The following is a 22,119-nucleotide window of genomic DNA, read 5'->3' on the forward strand; positions in this document are numbered from 1 at the left end:
CGGGTACTAAAGTATGGAAGCGCCGCCGCCGTAAAAGCGCGGTCGGCGCAAGGTCCCCGGCACACCACAAGTCGCAGCTGCGCCGCCGCTCCAGGAGCGGTCGGCGCAGTAGTTCCCAACATGTAACGTCACTCAGCAAAGCTGCAGTGACCTAACCCCAGCGCACAGCGCTACTGTCCCCGGCGCACTATAACGCTCAGCAAGCCTTGAGAGTGTCCGTGCCTGCCGGGGACACCGAGTACCTGAATGATGCAGGGCCTTGTCCCTGACTGTACTCATGCTCCGAATCCAGCAGGTTCTCTGGGTCTGTGGATGGAGCCCGGCCTCAGGGCTTGGGGGCCGGCAAGATCCCACTTCCACAGAGCCCTCCAGGGGATGTGGAAGGAAAACAGCATGTGGGCTCCAGCCTCTGTACCAGCAATAGGTACCTCAACCTTACAAGCACCACCGCGGGTGAGAAGGGAGCATGCTGGGGGCCCTATATGGGCCCTCTTTTCTTCCATCCGATATAGTCAGCAGCTACTGCTGACTACAAACAGTGGAGCTATGCGTGGATGTCTGACCTCCTTCGCACAAAGCAGAAAACTGGTGAGCCAGTGATCCCACTGGGGGTGTATAGCCAGAAGGGGAGGGGCCTTACACTTTTTAGTGTAATTGCTTTGTGTGGCCTCCGGAGGCAGTGCTATACACCCAATCGTCTGGGTCTCCCAATGGAGCGCCGAAGAAATAATACTTTGTGCAAAAGCCTTTGTTTGTGATGAAGCTTCAAGACACCTCCTGCCATATGCTGAAAAACAGCCCCATACCATGGTGTTCCCACCTCCAAACTTCACTGTTGGTATATGGTTTTTTTTTTGGATGATTTGCCTGTTGACCTCCAAAGTGTACAATTTTAGTCTCATCTGACCCTGTATTTCAGACTTGTCTAAATATGGTTGAGAAAACTTTAAATGCGTTTGAACATGCTCTTTGGTCAGCAATTGAGTCTTCCGTGATGAGCGTGCATACAGGCCATGGAGGGGGAGTACATTACTTAGTGTTTTCTTTACAAAAATTGAACAATTGGACCTGTTGATTCCAGGTCTTTCTGTAGGTCTCTAGTTAGTTTTTTTCTTTTGGACACTTCTATAATTATTTTCACTGCTTTGTCTAAAATCTTCCAAAGAGCACCTCGTTGTGGCCGGTTTATGGTGAAATGTTATTCTTTCCACTTTTGGATTATGGCCCCAAAAGTGCTCACTGGAATTTTGATTAGTTTAGAAATTATTCTGTAACCAATGCCATCAGTATGTTTTGCAACAATAAAGTTGGAAATGTTGTGAGACAGCTGATGGGTGAAACCCATCAGGCGATGTTTCTTGTGCGGCACCCTTGGTAATCAGTCACTTTTTTATTTGACCCAACTCACATTTTGCACTAAGTTGCAGGATTCCTTTCTAATTACTGATAAGATTTCAGGTGATATCATGAATTTCCATGGCTTTTTGCACCTTTCCTCATGTGTGCAATACATTTTTCCTATGTAATTTCTCATTACTACGCATCACATCATTTATGGACATCTGTTTGATTTATTTTCTTGTGTGGATTGGATAAGTTGTTCCCAACATCTGATGAGAAATTCATGTCAAGATTACCTTAATAAATATATTTACTTAGAACATTGGTGACATGTGCAATATTTATTTCACCTGCTGTATATACTGTGACTACAGATATCACACCAGTCACATATTATCCTGTCGTCCTAAAATGGATTAAAATACTAAAACAACTACTGGAAATGCAGCATACAATGTAAAGATATTGGAATGGCAGAGCTTACCACAATTTTGATGCCAATCTACTCTGCTGTTGATTTCTTCGTAGATTTTCGATATTCTAAAATAAATACCAAAATTGATTATGATCTTCATTCACATTTCAGCAGAGGAGCAATCTCTAACTTCCAACATTGGAAGAAGCAGAACTTATTACACACTATACAGACCAAAGTATTAAGACGTCTAGACATTACACCCAGGGAAGTGTTATTGTGACGCCCTGGACTAGCCAGGTAGTCACAGGTAGACCCCCACACTACACTTGTCCCCCAATAAGGTAACATCAGCCAACCATTAAAACCTAGTCACCTCCCTCAGTGTTTGATGGACACACCAGGGGGCGGAGCCAGGTGGTTGACCGCGCCCACCGAGGAGTCCAGAGGGCCTGAGGCAGGAAAACAGGAGTTGAGTTCAGTCAGTCAGTCAAGGAGGACAGTAGTGAGAGGAGTCTGACAGGTGCCGGGATTGGAGCCCGGGCACCTTTGGCTAGGAGGCAGACGGTGGCCTTAGCCTGCAGGAGCCGGGAAGACTGCTCGGTGGAACCGTGGTGGACCGGGACAGGGTAGTGGCCCGCCGGTACCGACCCGGGGAACCGACTCGGAAACCGGAGCACACAGGGGGTTACTCAAACCCTGAAATGAGATCCAGAATCCACTGGACTGAGTAAATTGACTGATTGCGGTCTGGACTATAGGTCCTTTATCACCCAAGTCCCGACTGAAGACAACAGCCCACCGAGGGGGATAGAAAGCCACCGCACAGGCAGAGAGATCCCATGGGCCAGCGTCTGCGGGCAAAGGGCTTTCCCGACATTCACACAGCCGGGGAGTGGACTCCCGTCGCTGAAGCGCAGGCAGTCCAAATACACAACACGGTGCAGGAGAAAGGCCAAGACCACCGAACCAGGTGGGGGACCAGACGCAGCCGGCTGCTGGCACCGACCACCATCAACTTGGTTTACCAGAGACTTGTGTGTGTCAATAACAGTGAGTACAACTGTGCCATCCGGCCGTGCACCTCCCTGCACCGCCCAGCTACCCCCAACGGGTCCCGAGGCCACCATCCCTGACCATGGAGGCGTTAACAACTTGCTGCCTAAACATCTCTCCCGGGTGCCCCGTAACTGCAGCGGTGGTCGGTACCGGCGGGCCACTACCCTGTCCCGGTCCACCACGGTTCCACCGAGCCTCCTGTAGGCTAAGGCCACAGTCTGCCTCCTAGCCAAAGGTGCCTGGGCTCCAACCCTGGCACCTGTCAGACTCCTCTCACTACTGTCCTCCTTGACTGACTGACTGAACTCAACTCCTGTTTTCCTGTCCCAGGCCCTCTGACTCCTCGGTGGGCATGGCCAACCGCCTGGCTCCCCCCCTGGTGTGTCCATTGAGCACTGAGGGAGGTGACTAGGTTTTAATGGTTAGCTGATGTTACCTTATTGGGGGACAGGTGTAGTGCGGGGGTCTACCTGTGACTAACTGGCTAGTCCAGGGCGTCACATTATGACATCCCATTCTAAATCCCTAGTCATTAATATGGAGTTGCTCTCCCTTTGCAGATATTATAGCTTTCTAAAGAATGTTGGGGTATTTGTGTGCACATTTTTGTCCATTCATCTAGAAAAGCATTAATTAAATGTCACGGACTTCCCCTGTTGCAGAGTTTTGTGACATGTTCTGGGTCAGAGTCTCACTTTATCATGTGGGACTCTGCAGCCTAAATGAATTCCCTTTTCTTTGGGGAGGACAGGGTTAATTCCAGCAGCTCTTGACTCCTGGTCAGGTGTTTCCGGTGGGGACCACACCCAGGTTCTATAAATACCCTCTACGTCAGACCTGGGCACGGGGCGGCCCGCGGGCCACATCCGGCCCGCCTACTCTCTGTGACCGGCCTGCCTGGTTCAGGGCGTCCATGCAGGCCGCATAGTGATGAGGGCAATCTGCCCTGTTGTCTGGAGCTCCAGGGTCCGGGAGGCTCCAGGTCAGATCGCCCTCATCACACGCTGCAAGCCAGGCAGGGAGCGATCCTGCAGCTCCGCACAGTGTAGCAGCGGAACGCAGGAATCTGTCCTCTGTTCCCTGCCCGGCACCTTTCTCTATGACACACACGCACGCCTTGATGTCGTCAGTACGGCGCGCGTGTGTGTCATTTGAAAAGTTCCTGCCCGGCAGGAGAAGAAGCTGCAGCAGCCGGGGCCCGTATGGAGAGAAGCAGTGGCGGGGGCCCGTACAAGAACAGCAGCGGCGCAGTCAGGGCCCGTACAAGAGAAGAAGCATCTTGGCGGGGGCCCGTACGGAGGTGCCTGAGGAGGAGACAATAAGAAGGGAGAGGTGAGTGGGCACTAGTAACCTGAGGGGACAACTGGGGGAGGGGGGTAACTAGTGACTAATATTTGGGGTATAGTGATGTAGTATATGTAAATGTAGTTTTACAGGTGTAGTATTTAGGGGTGTAGTGATATATATATATATATATATATATATATATATATATATATATATATATATATATATATATATATGGGGGTGTAGTGATGTATATTACAGGTGTAGTATATAGGGGTGTAGTGATATAAATGGGGTTGTAGTGATGTATATTACAGGTGTAGTATATAGGGGTGTAGTGATATATATGGGGTTGTAGTGATGTATATTACAGGTGTAGTATATAGGGGTGTAGTGATATATATGGGGGTGTATCGATGTATATTACAGGTGTAGTATATAGGGGTGTAGTGATGTATATGGGGTATCATCGATGTATATTACAGGTGTAGTATATAGGGGTGTAGTGATGTATATTGGGGTGTAGCGATGTATATTACAGGCAGGGCCGTATTTGCCATTAGGCACTTGAGGGCACGTGCCTAGGGGGGCGGCGCCTAAACCAAAATTTAAAAAAAAAAAAAAAAATAATAATTTTTTTTTTAAATCTTCCTCCCTCCTCCAAACTCTTTATTAAATCCGGCGCCTTTTTGGAGGAGGGAGGGGGCGCACAGTCATTTATAGTCGCGTCTATAACACGCGAATATAAATGAAACTGTGAGCGTGCCGGCACTTACTTCCGGGGTCAGAGGAGCTGTAATCAGCTCCCCGCCCCGACGTGCTGCCGTGCGCTCACTGTGCAGAGGTCACAGGAGCGTGAGGCAGCGCCGCGCAGAGGAGGACGGGACATGGAGCCGCCGCCGAGGAAGATGTCCAGAGGAGGACGGGACATGGAGCCGCCGCCGAGGAAGAACGGGAGGTGCAGCCGCCGGAGATGCCGCCTGGAGCAGGTAAGCGCTTTACAGCCGAAGACAGCGCCGAACAAGCAACCCGGGGGGGGCGCAACATGGAGGATGGGGGGATGGAACATGATATGGGGGCGCAACATGGAGGATGGGGGGATGGAACATGATATGGGGGCGCAACATGGAGGATGGGGGGATGGAACATGATATGGGGGCGCAACATGGAGGATGGGGGGGATGGAACATGATATGGGGGCGCAACATGGAGGATGGGGGGATGGAACATGATATGGGGGTGCAACATGGAGGATGGGGGGATGGAACATGATATGGGGGCGCAACATGGAGGATGGGGGGATGGAACATGATATGGGGGCGCAACATGGAGGATGGGGGGGATGCAGCATGATGTGGGGGTGCAACATGGAGGATGGGGGGGATGCAGCATGATGTGGGGGTGCAACATGGAGGATGGGGGGATGCAGCATGATGTGGGGGTGCAACATGGAGGATGGGGGGGATGCAGCATGATGTGGGGGTGCAACATGGAGGATGGGGGGGATGCAGCATGATGTGGGGGTGCAACATGGAGGATGGGGGGGATGCAGCATGATGTGGGGGTGCAACATGGAGGATGGGGGGGATGCAGCATGATGTGGGGGTGCAACATGGAGGATGGGGGGGATGCAGCATGATGTGGGGGCGCAACATGGAGGCTGGGGGGGATGCCGCATGATGTGGGGGTGCAACATGGAGGATGGGGGGATGGAACATGATATGGGGGCGCAACATGGAGGATGGGGGGGATGCCGCATGATGTGGGGGCGCAACATGGAGGATGGGGGGGATGGAATATGATATGGGGGTGCAACATGGAGGCTGGAGGGGATGCCGCATGATGTGGGGGCGCAACATGGAGGATGTGGGGATGGAACATGATATGGGGGCGCAACATGGAGGATGGGGGGATGGAGCATGGGGGGATGGAACATGATATGGGGGCGCAACATGGAGGATGGGGGGATGGAACATGATATGGGGGCGCAACATGGAGGATGGGGGGATGGAACATGATATGGGGGTGCAACATGGAGGATGGGGGGGATGCAGCATGATGTGGGGGTGCAACATGGAGGATGGGGGGATGCAGCATGATGTGGGGGTGCAACATGGAGGATGGGGGGGATGCAGCATGATGTGGGGGTGCAACATGGAGGATGGGGGGGATGCAGCATGATGTGGGGGTGCAACATGGAGGATGTGGGGGTGCAACATGGAGGCTGGGGGGGATGCCGCATGATGTGGGGGTGCAACATGGAGGATGGGGGGATGGAACATGATATGGGGGCGCAACATGGAGGATGGGGGGGATGCCGCATGATGTGGGGGCGCAACATGGAGGATGGGGGGGATGGAATATGATATGGGGGTGCAACATGGAGGCTGGAGGGGATGCCGCATGATGTGGGGGCGCAACATGGAGGATGTGGGGATGGAACATGATATGGGGGCGCAACATGGAGGATGGGGGGATGGAGCATGGGGGGATGGAACATGATATGGGGGCGCAACATGGAGGATGGGGGGATGGAACATGATGTGGGGGCGCAACATGGAGGATGGGGGGATGGAACATGATGTGGGGGCGCAACATGGAGGATGGGGGGATGGAACATGATATGGGGGCGCAACATGGAGGATGGGGGGGATGCAGCATGATGTGGGGGCGCAACATGGAGGATGGGGGGGATGAAGCATGATGTGGGGGCGCAACATGGAGGATGGGGGGGATGAAGCATGATGTGGGGGCGCAACATGGAGGATGGGGGGGATGAAGCATGATGTGGGGGCGCAACATGGAGGATGGGGGGGATGGAGCATGATGTGGGGGCGCAACATGGGGATGGAGCATGATGTGGGGGCGCAGCATGGGGGATGGAGGAGAATGGGAAAATGGGGGGGGGGGGAGGGAAAATGAGGGAGGGTGGTGGACAGTATAGCAAATGGGAGTTACAGTATGGAGAATGAGAGGCATGGTATGGAGAATGGGGTAGCACGGGGGGGGGCATGGTATGGAGAATGGGGTAGCACGGGGGGGGCATGGTATGGAGAATGGGGTAGCACGGGGGGGGGGGCATGGTATGGAGAATGGGGTAGCACGGGGGGGCATGGTATGGAGAATGGGGTAGCACGGGGGGGGGCATGGTATGGAGAATGGGGTAGCACGGGGGGGCATGGTATGGAGAATGGGGTAGCACGGGGGGGGCATGGTATGGAGAATGGGAAAGCATGGGGGGGTACTCTGTATGGAAGGGGAACCATGGTGGGCTTGGTATGGAGGGGACTTGATATGGAGAAGGGGCAGCATGGGGAGCGCTCAGTTAGGAGCCTGGAAGGGCTGGGTATACAGAATGCGAAGCATAAGGCTCATTATAGAGTGGGGACATCATGAGGGGGGCAGTGAAGTGGGGGCTGCATGGAGAGGTGGGGACAGTGGAGGTCATAGTTCATAAGTGAGGAAGGTCTGGAGGGTATAATTCAGTGGGGAGGACAGCGGGGGGTTTTCATTTGAGGGGGCAGTGTAGTGGAAATGTTATAGGAGAGAATGTGGAGGCTGTATACTATAAGTGACGCGGTGTGGGGTCATTCTTTGTGCTGTGAGCTCAGTGATGGGCAATTACTTATTCTTGGGCACAGCCTTGGCTTACTTAGGGTGGTTACTCTTTAGTGAGAATTATGAGTCTGTCACCAGGTTTTTGCCACCTAATTTGAGAGCAGCATAATGTAGGGGCAGAGATCCTGATTCCAGTGTTGTCACTTACTGGGCTGCTTAGTGTAGTTTTGATAACTACTGCTGATTAAACAGTGATGTTATCATTACAGGACTACTTGGTGTGCTGCAGGTAGTCCAGCATATTCATGAGCTCTGTATAACTGCGAGATCTGCAGCAGAGAAAATGACAGCAAACAGCTCAGTAAGTGACACATCGCTGGAATCAGGGGCTCTGTCTCTACATTATGCTGCTCTCAGATGGGGGAGCAAAACCTGGTGACAGATTCCCTATACGGGCACCATTGCAGTATGTGCTGCAGCAGACCAAACAAGAGGGGAGTATTGGGAGACGCAGGACAATGTGTTGCTAAGAGCGATGACATTTTACTTTTACTCCCAAAATGCCAATTAATCTGCAGACACATTTATACAGGGGACGTCGCTCTGGCATGTACAGTTTTAACTTAATATTTTATTATATATATGCAGACTGTTCTGTCCCCCCTGGTGCGGCCGATGTCTTGGTGCACCGTCCTATTTGCATATTAAAGACAGTCCCTCGTCCTTAGGTGAGAGTCAGTGCTGTCTAAAATCACTTAGCATTTCTGCACGTGTCCTGACACTGGAGGAGCAGAGTAGCACTCCAAGTGTCAGTGTGGGTGCGCATGCAATGTGACTGCAGTGTCCGCGTGGGTGCGCCTGCAGTGTGACTGCAGTGTCCGCGTGGGTGCGCCTGCAGTGTGACTGCAGTGTCCGCGTGGGTGCGCCTGCAGTGTGACTGCAGTGTCCGCGTGGGTGCGCCTGCAGTGTGACTGCAGTGTCCGCGTGGGTGCGCCTGCAGTGTGACTGCAGTGTCCGCGTGGGTGCGCCTGCAGTGTGACTGCAGTGTCCGCATGCAATGTGACTGCAGTGTCCGCGTGGGTCTGCATGCAATGTGACTGTAGTGTCCGCATGCAATGTGACTGCAGTGTCCGCGTGGGTGCGCCTGCAATGTGACTGCAGTGTCCGCGTGCAATGTGACTGCAGTGTCCGCGTGGGTGCGCCTGCAATGTGACTGCAGTGTCCGCGTGGGTGTGCATGCAATGTGACTGCAGTGTCCGCGTGGGTGCGCCTGCAATGTGACCGCAGTGTCCGCGTGGGTGTGCATGCAATGTGACTGCAGTGTCCGCGTGGGTCCGCATGCAATGTGACTGCAGTGTCCGCATGCAATGTGACTGCAGTGTCCGCATGCAATGTGACTGCAGTGTCCGCATGCAATGTGACTGCAGTGTCCACGTGGGTGCGCGTGCAATGTGACTGCAGTGTCCGCATGCAATGTGACTGCAGTGTCCGCATGCAATGTGACTGCAGTGTCCGCGTGGGTGCGCCTGCAGTGTGACTGCAGTGTCCGCGTGGGTGCGCCTGCAGTGTGACTGCAGTGTCCGCGTGGGTGCGCCTGCAGTGTGACTGCAGTGTCCGCGTGGGTGCGCCTGCAGTGTGACTGCAGTGTCCGCGTGGGTGCGCCTGCAGTGTGACTGCAGTGTCCGCGTGGGTGCGCCTGCAGTGTGACTGCAGTGTCCGCGTGGGTGCGCCTGCAGTGTGATGCAGGTACGTTCTGACACCTGGTTGCTGCCTGTATTTGACTGCCGATTCAATGAGGAAGGTTGTTGAAGTGAGCAGACAGCACATCACAGCGCCGTGTCCCCCTCCTTACTGTACTCCTCCTGTGTTGTGTGCACACCCGCACTGACGCTTGGCGTGTGCCGCTGTGCTCCTTCTGTGTTGGATGCACACATGCACTGACGCTTGGAGTGTGCCGCTGTACTCCTCCTGTGTTGGATGCACACCCGCACTGACGCTTGGAGTGTGCCGCTGTGCTGCTCCTGTGTTGTGTGCACACCCGCACTGACACTTGGAGTGTGCCGCTGTGCTCCTCCTGTGTTGTGTGCACACCTGCACTGACGCTTGGAGGGTGCCGCAGTGTTGGGTGCGGTGCAGTCAGGAGATCTGGTGTTGCGGTGCTCACTCTCACCAATGGATCACTATTAATCAAGACAAAGGCCTGGCTAGTATTTTCCTATATTCGGTGGTATCGGTGCACCCAGGCTTAGGCCGCGCAGAAATGTCCTCATTTTCATATCAAATGTGGCTTTTTCAGTGAACATTAAAGGGAACCTGTTACACCCTTTTTCAATTCTAAACTGCCCCCCCTCTTGTTAGTGACGCAACATTAAGTGATGCACATTTTCTGACTAACAAGACAATGGAGCAGTTTAATATTAAAGGTCGTGACCAGTTCCTTTTAAGCTGAACTATATGGGTGGGTTTATTTCTCCACAGATCATGTCCCCCATATAAATATTTCTGCAGTCTAGGTGTCATTTTGGGGTGACAGATTCCCTTTAAGTCAGCTTAAAAATCATCTCACCTGACGAATGAGTTTTTTGCTCGTGCATCGGGTGATGGACACTGTTTAGATAAATCAGTTTCCAATCTTTGGCTGCAGTGTGAATGCTGCTTTTAAAGGGGTTTTCTCACATTGGGATCTTACCCCCTATCCTTGGGATGGGGAATAACTTTCCAATCGCTGGGGGTCCGACTACCGTGGCCCCAAGTGTTTCCCAGAACCAGAACATGCAGACAGAATGGATTCCGGGAGTAAAATTTCATAGTCCTGTCTCCTGAGCTGTGCACTTAAGAGGTCTTTTGAGCAATTGGTGGGGGTCTCAAGTCCCACCCCATGATGCCCCTTCTCCCTACTGAGCCCACCTCTGCCCTACTAATCTCCTCAGAATTAATGGACCTAAACCTATAAGATCTCGTCCAAAAGTTAAGTCTACTGCCTGGGACTAATCAGTATTGTGGTTCTTATATGGTCCACAGTCTAATGATGGCTGGTAGCAACTACCAGCATCTCCTTACCATTGTTAAGGACATACTGAGAGTTGTACGTTAATGCAATACATAGATGTATATGGGTCTAACCTGACACTGCACTTGATTGCTGTGTGAAGTTGGCAATGTATTCATGTACTGATGGTGGTTTTGGCGATGTATTGTCTTCAGGGTGGGTTTGGTGATGTATTATTGTATTTAGGGTGGTTTTGGTGATATTACTGTATTGACAGTAGTTCTGTTGATGTATTACTGTACTAACTGTGGTTTTGGTTACGTATTCTTGTATGTAGTGTGGTTTTAGTTATGTATTACTGCACTGATGGTGGTTCTGGTGATAGTCATGTGGCTGTTGTAATCTTTACCTTATCAGTCTTGATCCTAAAACATAGGGTCAGCGTGCTGGACTAAAATACAGCTATCTGCATGTCTGTCAGCCGAATAAGTAATAGACTAAAGCCCCCATACACTATAGTCTGATTTTTAGGCCGGCAGCTATCTTGCTCGGCTCTCCCATATACAGGAGCACTCATTCTGCCAATTGTTTCTGTGTTCTTTATTAGAGCCGCTGCTGGACATCTCCGACAGCAGCTTATCATTTAGAGGATAATAGGATCTACACTCCATAATTGGACATTCTGGATCCTTATTCCCCTGACAATCAGAAGTTAGAGCCCCCATACACATTGGACTGTAAGCAGAACCTGTCGATATTGGCGGGTTTAGACAACTTTAGGTTAATGTGTATGGAGGTCTTAACTACTATCTGAAGGCTCTGGGCTCTATCAGGGAATGTGCACACGTCTTGTAGATGTCTGTGAACCCCCGGAATTATTCAGACAGAAAACACTTCAGGACAGTCATCATTTTATCCTGAAGCAAATATTTATTTTTTTTTTTTGCTGTGGCTTCTTGGTTGTTTTTTCCAACATCTTTTAGCTACTGGATTTTACTTATTTTTTAAATGAAGTAGTAAGCGGCATCCAAGCAGAAGCCGCCATATAATGGCCGGTCACAACTAGTAAGCGGCATCCAAGCAGAAGCAGCCATATAATGGCCGGTCACAACTAGTAAGCGGCATCCAAGCAGTAGGCGCCATATAATGGACCGGTCACAACTAGTAAGCGGCATCCAAGCAGAAGCCGCCATATAATGGACCGGTCACAACTAGTAAGCGGCATCCAAGCAGAAGCCGCCATATAATGGACCGGTCACAACTAGTAAGCGGCATCCAAGCAGTAGGCGCCATATAATGGACCGGTCACTGTCAGCCGCTTCATGTCTGAGGAAACCTGACGCGCTTAAAAAAAACTCCAAAGACTGACCATATGGACAGCAAGTCATTTTACACTGCAGTGTATGAGTTCATTTCTTTAATATTTAGAGTTTGGGTTTTTTGGGCGGGTTATAGGGCGGATCTGTCTAAAAAAAAAAAAAAAAAAAGCTGTGTGCACATACCCGTAATCTGACTGATCAGAAGGGGGCGCCAGCACTGACAGTGCCTAGGGCAGCAAAAACCCCAAATACGGCCCTGATTACAGGTGTAGTATATAGGGGTGTAGCGATATATATTACAGGTGTAGTATTAGTATATAGGAGTGTAGAGGTGCAGTTGATTACAAGTGTAGTATATAGGAGTGTAGTGATGTATATTACAGATGTAGTATATAGGGGTGTAGTGATGTATATGGGGGTGTATCGATGTATATTACAGGTGTAGTATATAGGGGTGTAGTGATGTATATATGTATATGGGGTATCATCGATGTATATTACAGGTGTAGTATATAGGGGTGTAGTGATATATATGGGGGTGTAGCGATGTATATTACAGGTGTAGTATTAGTATATAGGAGTGTAGAGGTGCAGTTTATTACAAGTGTAGTATATAGGAGTGTAGTGATGTATATTACAGATGTAGTATATAGGGGTGTAGTGATGTATATGGGGTTGTAGTGATGTATATTACAGGTGTAGTATATAGGGGTGTAGTGATATATATGGGGTTGTAGTGATGTATATTACAGGTGTAGTATATAGGGGTGTAGTGATATATATGGGGGTGTATCGATGTATATTACAGGTGTAGTATATAGGGGTGTAGTGATGTATATGGGGGTGTAGCGATGTATATTACAGGTGTAGTATATAGGGGTGTAGTGATATATATGGGGGTGTAGTGATGTATATTACAGGTGTAGTATATAGGGGTGTAGTGATATATATGGGGGTGTAGTGATGTATATTACAGGTGTAGTATATAGGAGTGTAGAGGTGCAGTTTATTACAGGTGTAGTATATAGGGGTGTGGTGATGTATATTACAGGTGTAGTATATAGAAGTGTAGTGACATATATTGGGGTGTAGTGATGTATATTACAGGTGTAGTATATAGGGGTTAGTGATGTAGTATATGGGGACTGTTTGTGTATGTATGTATATAGTGTGTGTATGTGTGTGTGTATATATATATGTGTGTATATATATATATGTATATATATATATATATATATATATATATATATATATATATATATATATATATAATTGCCTTATTCTGTCTGTCTGTCTGTCTGTCATGCTCCAAAATTGTGTCCTTACGGTGACACTAAGTGTCCTTACGGTGACACAAAGCTGATTGGCCGCTGGGCTCGCCATGGCCCCGCCCCCCCGCACGGATTGGCCGCTCGCCTTGCCTCGGCTCCTCCCCCGCATGGATTGGCCGCTCGCCTCGCCTCGGATCCGACCCCCCCCGCACGGATTGGCCGCCACTCACACTCAGACTCACACTCAGACTCACACTCAGACGCAGACTCAGACTCAGACGCACACTCAGACACAGACTCAGACGCACACTCAGACTCACACTCAGAAGCAGACTCACACTCAGACGCAGACTCAGACGCAGACTCAGACGCAGACTCAGACGCAGACTCAGACACAGACTCAGACGCAGACTCAGACGCAGACTCAGACACAGACTCAGACGCACACTCAGACTCACACGCACACAGACTCAGACACAGACTCAGACGCAGACTCAGACGCAGACTCAGACTCAGACGCAGACTCAGACACAGACTCAGACTCAGACGCAGACTCAGACGCAGACTCAGACGCAGACTCAGACGCAGACTCAGACTCAGACGCAGACTCAGACACAGACTCAGACGCACACTCAGACTCACACGCACACAGACTCAGACACAGACTCAGACTCACACGCACACAGACTCAGACACAGACTCAGACTCACACTCAGACACAGACACAGACTCACACTCAGACTCACTCACACTCAGACTCAGACGCACACTCAGACACACACTCAGACGCACACTCAGAGGCACACTCAGACGCAGACTCAGACGCACACTCAGACACAGACTCACACTCACTCACACTCAGACTCACACTCAGACTCACACTCAGACTCACACTCAGACTCACACTCAGACTCACTCACACTCAGACTCAGACGCACACTCAGACACACACTCAGACGCACACTCAGACGCACACTCAGACTCACACTCAGACTCACTCACACTCAGACTCAGACGCACACTCAGACACACACTCAGACGCACACTCAGACGCAGACTCAGACGCACACTCAGACACAGACTCAGACTCACACTCACTCACACTCAGACTCACACTCAGACTCACACTCAGACTCACACTCAGACGCACACTCAGACGCACATTCAGACGCACACTCAGACGCAGACTCAGACGCACACTCAGACACAGACTCAGACTCACACTCAGACTCACACTCAGACTCACACTCAGACTCACACTCAGACTTACACTCAGACTCACACTCAGACTCACACTGACTCACACTCACACTTACACTGACTCACACTCACACTTACACTGACTCACACTCAGACTCACTCAGACTGACTCAGACTCACACTCAGACTCACTCACTTTCACACTCAGACTCAGACTCACTCACACTCAGACTCACACTCAGACTCACACTCAGACTCACTCAGACTCACTCACACTCAGACTCACACTCAGACTCAGACACACACTCAGACGCACACTCAGACGCAGACGCAGACTCAGACGCACACGCACACAGACTCACACTCAGACTCACACTCAGACTCACACTCAGACTCACACTCAGACTCACACTCAGACGCAGACTCACACTCACTCACACTCAAACTCACAAGCACACTCAGACTCACACTCACACTCAGACTCACACTCACTCAGACTCACACTCAGACTCACACTCAGACTCACACTCAGACTCACTCAGACTCACACTCAGACTCACACTCAGACTCACACTCAGACTCTCACTCACACTCAGACTCACTCAGACTCACTCACACTCACACTCAGACTCAGACTCACTCAGACTCACACTCAGACTCACTCACACTCAGACTCAGACTCACACTCAGACTCACTCACACTCAGACTCACACTCACACTCACACTCAGACGCACACTCAGACGCACACTCAGACGCACACTCAGACGCACACGCACACAGACTCACACTCAGACTCACACTCAGACTCACACTCAGACTCACACTCAGACGCAGACTCACACTCACTCACACTCAAACTCACAAGCACACTCAGACTCACACTCAGACTCACACTCACTCAGACTCACACTCTCACTCACTCAGACTCACACTCAGACTCACTCACACTCAGACTCAGACTCACACTCAGACGCAGACTCACACGCACACTCACACTCAGACGCACACGCACACTCACATGCACACTCAGACTCAGACTCACTCGCACACTCAGACTCACACGCACACTCAACGCAGCAGACACACAACACACAAACACCGCGGCACACACAAATATACGCACATACCGCACAACACACACATTGCACAAAACATACCTCCCCCCAAAACACACACCCACACAAACCGCGCAACACACATACACAACGATACAGACACACAGCGCTCCACAAATAACGACACAAAACGCAACACACAAACAACACCGCTCTCACCCCCCGCTACACCCAGACAACACCCAGAACATGTACAGCCCCTACACAAACACTTGGTAACTACACACAACAACATCTATATATATAGACTCACACTCAGACTCAGATGCAGACTCACACTCACTCACACTCACACTCAAACTCACAAGCACACTCAGACTCAGACTCACACTCACACTTACACTCACACTCACACGCACACGCACACTCAGACTCACACGCACACTCAGACGCAGACTCAGACGCACACTCAGACGCACACTCAGACGCAGACGCAGACTCAGACAGACTCAGACGCACACGCACACAGACTCACACTCACACTCACTCACTCACACTCAGACTCACACTCAGACTCACACTCAGACTCACACTCAGACTCAGATGCAGACACACTCACTCACACTCACACTCAAACTCACAAGCACACTCAGACTCAGACTCACACTCACACTTACACTCACACTCACACGCACACTCAGACTCACACGCACACTCAGACTCACACGCACACTCAGACTCACACGCACACTCACACTCAGACTCACACGCACACACACTCAGACGCACACTCACACTCAGACTTACACTCAGACTCAGACTTACACTCAGACTCACACAAACACTCACACTCAGACTCAAACGCACACTCACACTCAGACTCAAACGCACACTCACACTCAGACTTACACGCACACTCACACTCACTCACACTCAGACTCACATGCACACTCACACTCAGACTCACACGCACACTCACACTCAGACGCACACTCACACTCAGACTCAGACTTACACTCAGACTCACTCACACTCAGACTCACACTCAGACGCAGACTCAGACGCACACTCAGACGCACACTCAGACGCAGACTCAGACACAGACTCAGATGCACACGCACACAGACTCACACTCAGACTCACACTCAGACTCACACTCAGACTCACACTCAGACGCAGACTCACACTCACACTCAAACTCACAAGCACACTCAGACTCACACTTACACTCAGACTCACACGCACACTCAGACTCACACGCACACTCAGACTCACACGCACACTCAGACTCACACGCACACTCAGACTCACACGCACACTCACACTCAGACTCACATGCACACACACTCAGACGCACACTCAGACTCAGACTTACACTCAGACTCACACAAACACTCACACTCAGACTCAAACGCACACTCACACTCAGACTCAAACGCACACTCACACTCAGACTCACACGCACACTCACACTCAGACTCACACGCACACTCACACTCAGACGCACACGCACACTCACATGCACACTCAGACTCAGACTCACTCGCACACTCAGACTCACACGCACACTCAACGCAGCAGACACACAACACACAAACACCGCGGCACACACAAATATACGCACATACCGCACAACACACACATTGCACAAAACATACCTCCCCCCAAAACACACACCCACACAAACCGCGCAACACACATACACAACGATACAGACACACAGCGCTCCACAAATAACGACACAAAACGCAACACACAAACAACACCGCTCTCACCCCCCGCTACACCCAGACAACACCCAGAACATGTACAGCCCCTACACAAACACTTGGTAACTACACACAACAACATCTATATATATATATATATATATATATATATATATATATATATATATATAACAAAAATCATACATTAACTACACAATACGTAAATTCTAGAATACCCGATGCGTAGAATCGGGCCACCTTCTAGTATGTATATATTGTGAGGTAGCGCGGTCAGCTGCGCAGCAGAAGACACGAGATCCAGGCATCAAGGTTCACAGCACACGGTGTTTAATGTCCAAACAAAAATCCACAGCAATATACATGTCCCTCCAGCAGAGAACACAAGGGTTGTGATCACTCCCTCACACCCGGCACACCTGCCCCTCGTTCCTGTTTCCATTTAACCCTTCCTTCAGCCTGTAGGGAAACAGCATTAACCCTAGAGTGGATTTACTTTCTATCATGGAGTGAGCACAACCGGGGCGAGACATACCGGCCGTCATAGATAACCCCGGTCACAGTCTCACACACCCCCCCCCTCAGTTCAAGCGAGCGGGGTTGAACTCCCGCCATCAAACACGGGCCGCGGGACAAGGCATCGGCGTTGCCCTGCAACCTACCGGCCCGGTGTTCAACCGTAAACCGGAAGTTCTGCAGAGAAAGGAACCACCGGGTAACCCGGGCATTCCGTTCCTTGGCGGACCTCATCCAGACCAGTGGAGAGTGATCCGTCACCAAGCGAAACTGCCGTCCCAGCAGGTAATAGCGTAGGGACTCCAAGGCCCATTTGATCGCCAGGCACTCCTTCTCCACTACGCTATAATTCCGCTCGGGAGGGGTGAGCTTCCTACTTAAGAAGGTGACGGGGTGTTCCTCCCCCTGAACCACCTGAGACAACACTGCCCCCAGGCCGACCTCAGAGGCGTCAGTCTGTACTATGAACTCCTTCCGGAAATCAGGGTGTACAAGAACGGGCTGTCCGCACAAGACCCCCTTCAGGGCCCGGAAGGAGTCCTCGGCCTGCGGAGTCCAGCGCACCATGACGGACTTCTTGCCTTTGAGAAGGTCCGTCAAGGGGGCTGATAGTCCCGCAAAATCCCTTACAAACCTCCTGTAGTACCCCACGATACCCAGGAAGGCCCTAACCTGCTTCGTGGTCAGGGGTCTAGGCCACTTCTGGATCGCCTCAACCTTGTTAATTTGGGGCTTAATCACTCCTTGGCCTATCACGTAGCCCAAGTAGCGGGCTTCCGTGAGTCCCAACGCACATTTCTTGGGATTGGCTGTCAATCCGGCTGTCCGAAGCGCGTCCACCACCGCTTGTACCTGTTCCAAGTGGGTCTGCCAATCGGAGCTGTAAATAATGATGTCATCAAGGTACGCTGATGCATACGCCTGGTGGGGTTCCAGCACCAAGTCCATCAACCTCTGGAACGTGGCCGGAGCGCCATGTAACCCAAAAGGCAAGACAACATAGTGGAAGAGACCCTCCGGCGTAACAAAAGCGGTTTTCTCCTTGGCGGACTCCGTCAGTGGCACCTGCCAGTACCCCTTGGTCAGGTCGAGCGTGGTAAAATATCGCGCCTGTCCCAGCCTATCAATCAGCTCATCCACCCGGGGCATGGGGTAGAGATCGAACTTGGATATTTCGTTCAATCTCCGGAAGTCATTGCAGAACCTTAGGGAGCCATCGGGTTTTGGTATTAGGACAATGGGACTAGCCCATTCACTCCGGGATTTTTCGATGACCCCCAGGCGTAGCATTGTCTTCACTTCTTCTGATATGGCTTGTCTTCGAGCCTCCGGCACGCGGTATGACTTCAGGCGTACCTTCAGGTGGGGCTCGGTGACAATGTCATGTCGTATCAGACTGGTCCTACCCGGCAACTCGGAGAAGACATCGGGGTTCTGCTGAACCAGCCGTCTGGCCTCTCGCCTCTGTTGCTTGGTGAGGGCTTCTCCGATCCTTACTTCCGGTTCGTCCTCTCCGGAGGTCGCTGAAGCCGGGAGTGGACGACCCGAAGAGGAGGGAGATGGGGGAAACTCAACCATCAGGCTTTCCCGTTCCTGCCACGGTTTTAATAGGTTGACATGGTATATTTGTTCAGGTTTCCGCCTACCGGGCTGCAATACTTTATAGTTGACCACCCCGACTTTTTCCTTTATCTCGTAGGGGCCTTGCCACTGAGCCAGGAATTTACTCTCCGCCGTGGGGATTAATACCAACACCCGATCCCCGGGTTTAAAGGTCCGCACGGTGGCTTGTCTATTGTAGCGGCCGCTTTGCGCGGCCTGAGCCTCCTGTAAATGCTCCTTCACAATTGGCATGACCGCGCTTATGCGGTTCTGCATTCCTAAAATGTGTTCAATCACACTTTTATGGGGGGTGGGCTCTTGCTCCCATGTTTCCTTTGCCAGGTCCAACAATCCCCGGGGATGTCGCCCGTATAACAATTCAAAAGGCGAAAACCCCGTGGATGCCTGTGGCACCTCTCGGATGGCAAACATCAAATAGGGAAGCATCATATCCCAGTCTTTCCCGTCTTTGGAGATCACCCTTTTTAGCATGGTTTTCAGGGTTTTATTGAATCGTTCTACTAACCCATCCGTCTGAGGATGATACACAGACGTACGCAACTGCTTGATCTGGAGTAGCCGGCATAGTTCTTTGGTCACTTTAGACATGAATGGGGTCCCCTGATCCGTAAGGATCTCCTTGGGCAACCCCACCCGGCAGAACACAGAAAACAACTCCCGAGCTATAAGCTTCGCCGCAGTATGTCTGAGAGGTATCGCCTCTGGATACCGGGTGGCATAGTCAACGATCACTAGGATGTGTTGGTGCCCTCGAGCAGACTTTACGAGGGGCCCCACCAGATCCATCCCTATCCGTTCAAAAGGGACTTCTATAATGGGTAACGGCACCAACGGACTGCGAAAGTGGGCCAGTGGTGCGGTAAGCTGACACTCCAGGCAGGTTTCGCAGAACCGTTTTACCTCCCCAAAGACCCCGGGCCAATAGAACCTTTGCAATATTCGCTCCTGCGTTTTCTTGACCCCTAGGTGGCCACTCATCAGATGTTTATGAGCCAAGTCGAGGACCCGCCGGCGATACGGCTGGGGCACCACCAACTGCTCCACCCCCACGCCCCGTATTTCATCTACCCGGTAGAGTAAATCCTGTTTAAGAGCGAAATGGGGGTACCTTACCTGGGCTCCGGGCAGCTGGGCCACCCCGTCAATTACTAACACCCTATTCCGGGCATGTATTAACGTAGGGTCTTGGAGTTGGGCTGTCCCAAACGCATCCGGGGATGCCTCCAAGTCCGGGATGGGCTCGACCGTCTCAGCCTCTCCTGCCAATACCTCTAGGGGCGACCTATCGGGTTCACATTCTGTCCCTATCATGGGGACCCCTACGGCAGGTGTCCCGGATTCAGGATTGTAGGGCTCAGGCCCCGGACTGACCAATATCGGAGGGGACCTAGGGGTTCCCTTCCATAAAGTCCAAAAATAGGGCAGATCCCGTCCTAGGATCACGTCATAAGGAAGAGTGTTAAGCAGTCCCACCTCATGTTGCACCTGACCGCAAGGTGCTGTGATGGTGACAATCCCCGTGGGATAGTCTCGGCGGTCCCCATGTATGCAAACCACCCCCACGGTACGTCCTGTGGCCTTTACTTTAGCCCTCAAGGTGGATCGCACAAGGGTCACTAAGCTTCCGGAATCCAACAATCCTGTAACCGGACATCCATTCACCTGTATTTGGCACAAGTGGGGCTCAGTCTCTGGGGGAACCAGGTCAGCGGTACACACCACCTGAGCATACATTGAACCCCGCCGGGTAACCCCACAATCCATGGGCTCCGTGGTCAGGGGACACTGGGCTTCCATATGTCCCACCCGCTGGCACCGCCAACATCTAATAGGGAAGGAAACCCCCTTGACAAGTTGTCGTTTAGGGTACATGGCCTTCCGGACCTCAGGAACGGCGGGCGCGGCCTCAGCCGGGATGGTAGCGGACCCCTGTACCGGTGTCGGTGGTGGGTCCTTGGCCCTAGGCTTGGAGGGGCCGGACCGACGGGCGGTACGCAAAGTCTCAGTGTCCCGTATCAAGTCCTGCGTAGCCACATGCCGCTCTACCAGGGACACTAATTGGTCCAGGGTACTCGGGTCACCCTGTCCTACCCACCGTTGAACTGTGACGGGTAAAGTGCGCACAAAACGATCCACTACTACCCTTTCCACCATTTGCGCCGGGCTCAGAGTGTCAGGCTGCAACCACTTTTTTACAAGATGTAATAAGTCATAGGCCTGGGAGCGTACGGGTTTGGCTTCCTCATAGAACCACTGATTAACCCGCTGAGCCCGTACATAGGTATTCACCCCCAACCGAGCCAGTATTTCGGCTTTCAGGGTCACATAGTCAATGGCGTCCTCGGTACCGAGGTCCAGGTACGCTTTTTGGGGTTCCCCTGTCAGATAGGGCGACAATACCTCAGCCCACTGGGGGGTCGGCAGCTTTTCCCGCTCGGCCACCCGCTCAAACACTGCCAGGAACGCTTCCACATCATCCCCCGGGGTCATCTTTTGCAACGCTTGTCTCACCGCTTTCCGGACGCTGCCGTCGTCACCCGGTCCCGGGGTTGTTGCTGCCGGTCCGGCACGGATTGACTTGGCCAGGAGAATCATCTGTTCTTGGTGCCTTTTTTCCTGCAATTTCAAGGATTGCTGGTGCTGTTGCTGCTGTTGCTCCAACGTCTGGAGCAGGTGGGTATTCACCTGTTGTTGCTGTGCATTAGCCTCTTGTTGTTGTGCATTAGCCTGAGCCAAATGCCTTAGTATGTCCTCCAT

The 22,119-nt window shown here is 51.6% G+C and overlaps 1 protein-coding gene across 1 annotated transcript in view; it reads right to left on the reverse strand.

Moving 5' to 3' along the window:
- Positions 1–1,843: 1,843 nt before the first annotated feature.
- LOC142302352 (telomere repeats-binding bouquet formation protein 1-like) overlaps positions 1,844–22,119 on the reverse strand; it is a 152,269-nt gene continuing 131,993 nt past the window's right edge. Inside the window, exon 18 of the mRNA XM_075343411.1 lies at positions 1,844–1,881. Coding sequence (XP_075199526.1) covers positions 1,844–1,881 — 38 coding nt within the window. The remainder of the gene's footprint in view (positions 1,882–22,119) is intronic.

The sequence above is a fragment of the Anomaloglossus baeobatrachus genome, chromosome 4 (genome assembly GCF_048569485.1).
Source record: "Anomaloglossus baeobatrachus isolate aAnoBae1 chromosome 4, aAnoBae1.hap1, whole genome shotgun sequence".
In the NCBI taxonomy this organism is placed as follows: Eukaryota; Metazoa; Chordata; class Amphibia; order Anura; family Aromobatidae; genus Anomaloglossus; species Anomaloglossus baeobatrachus.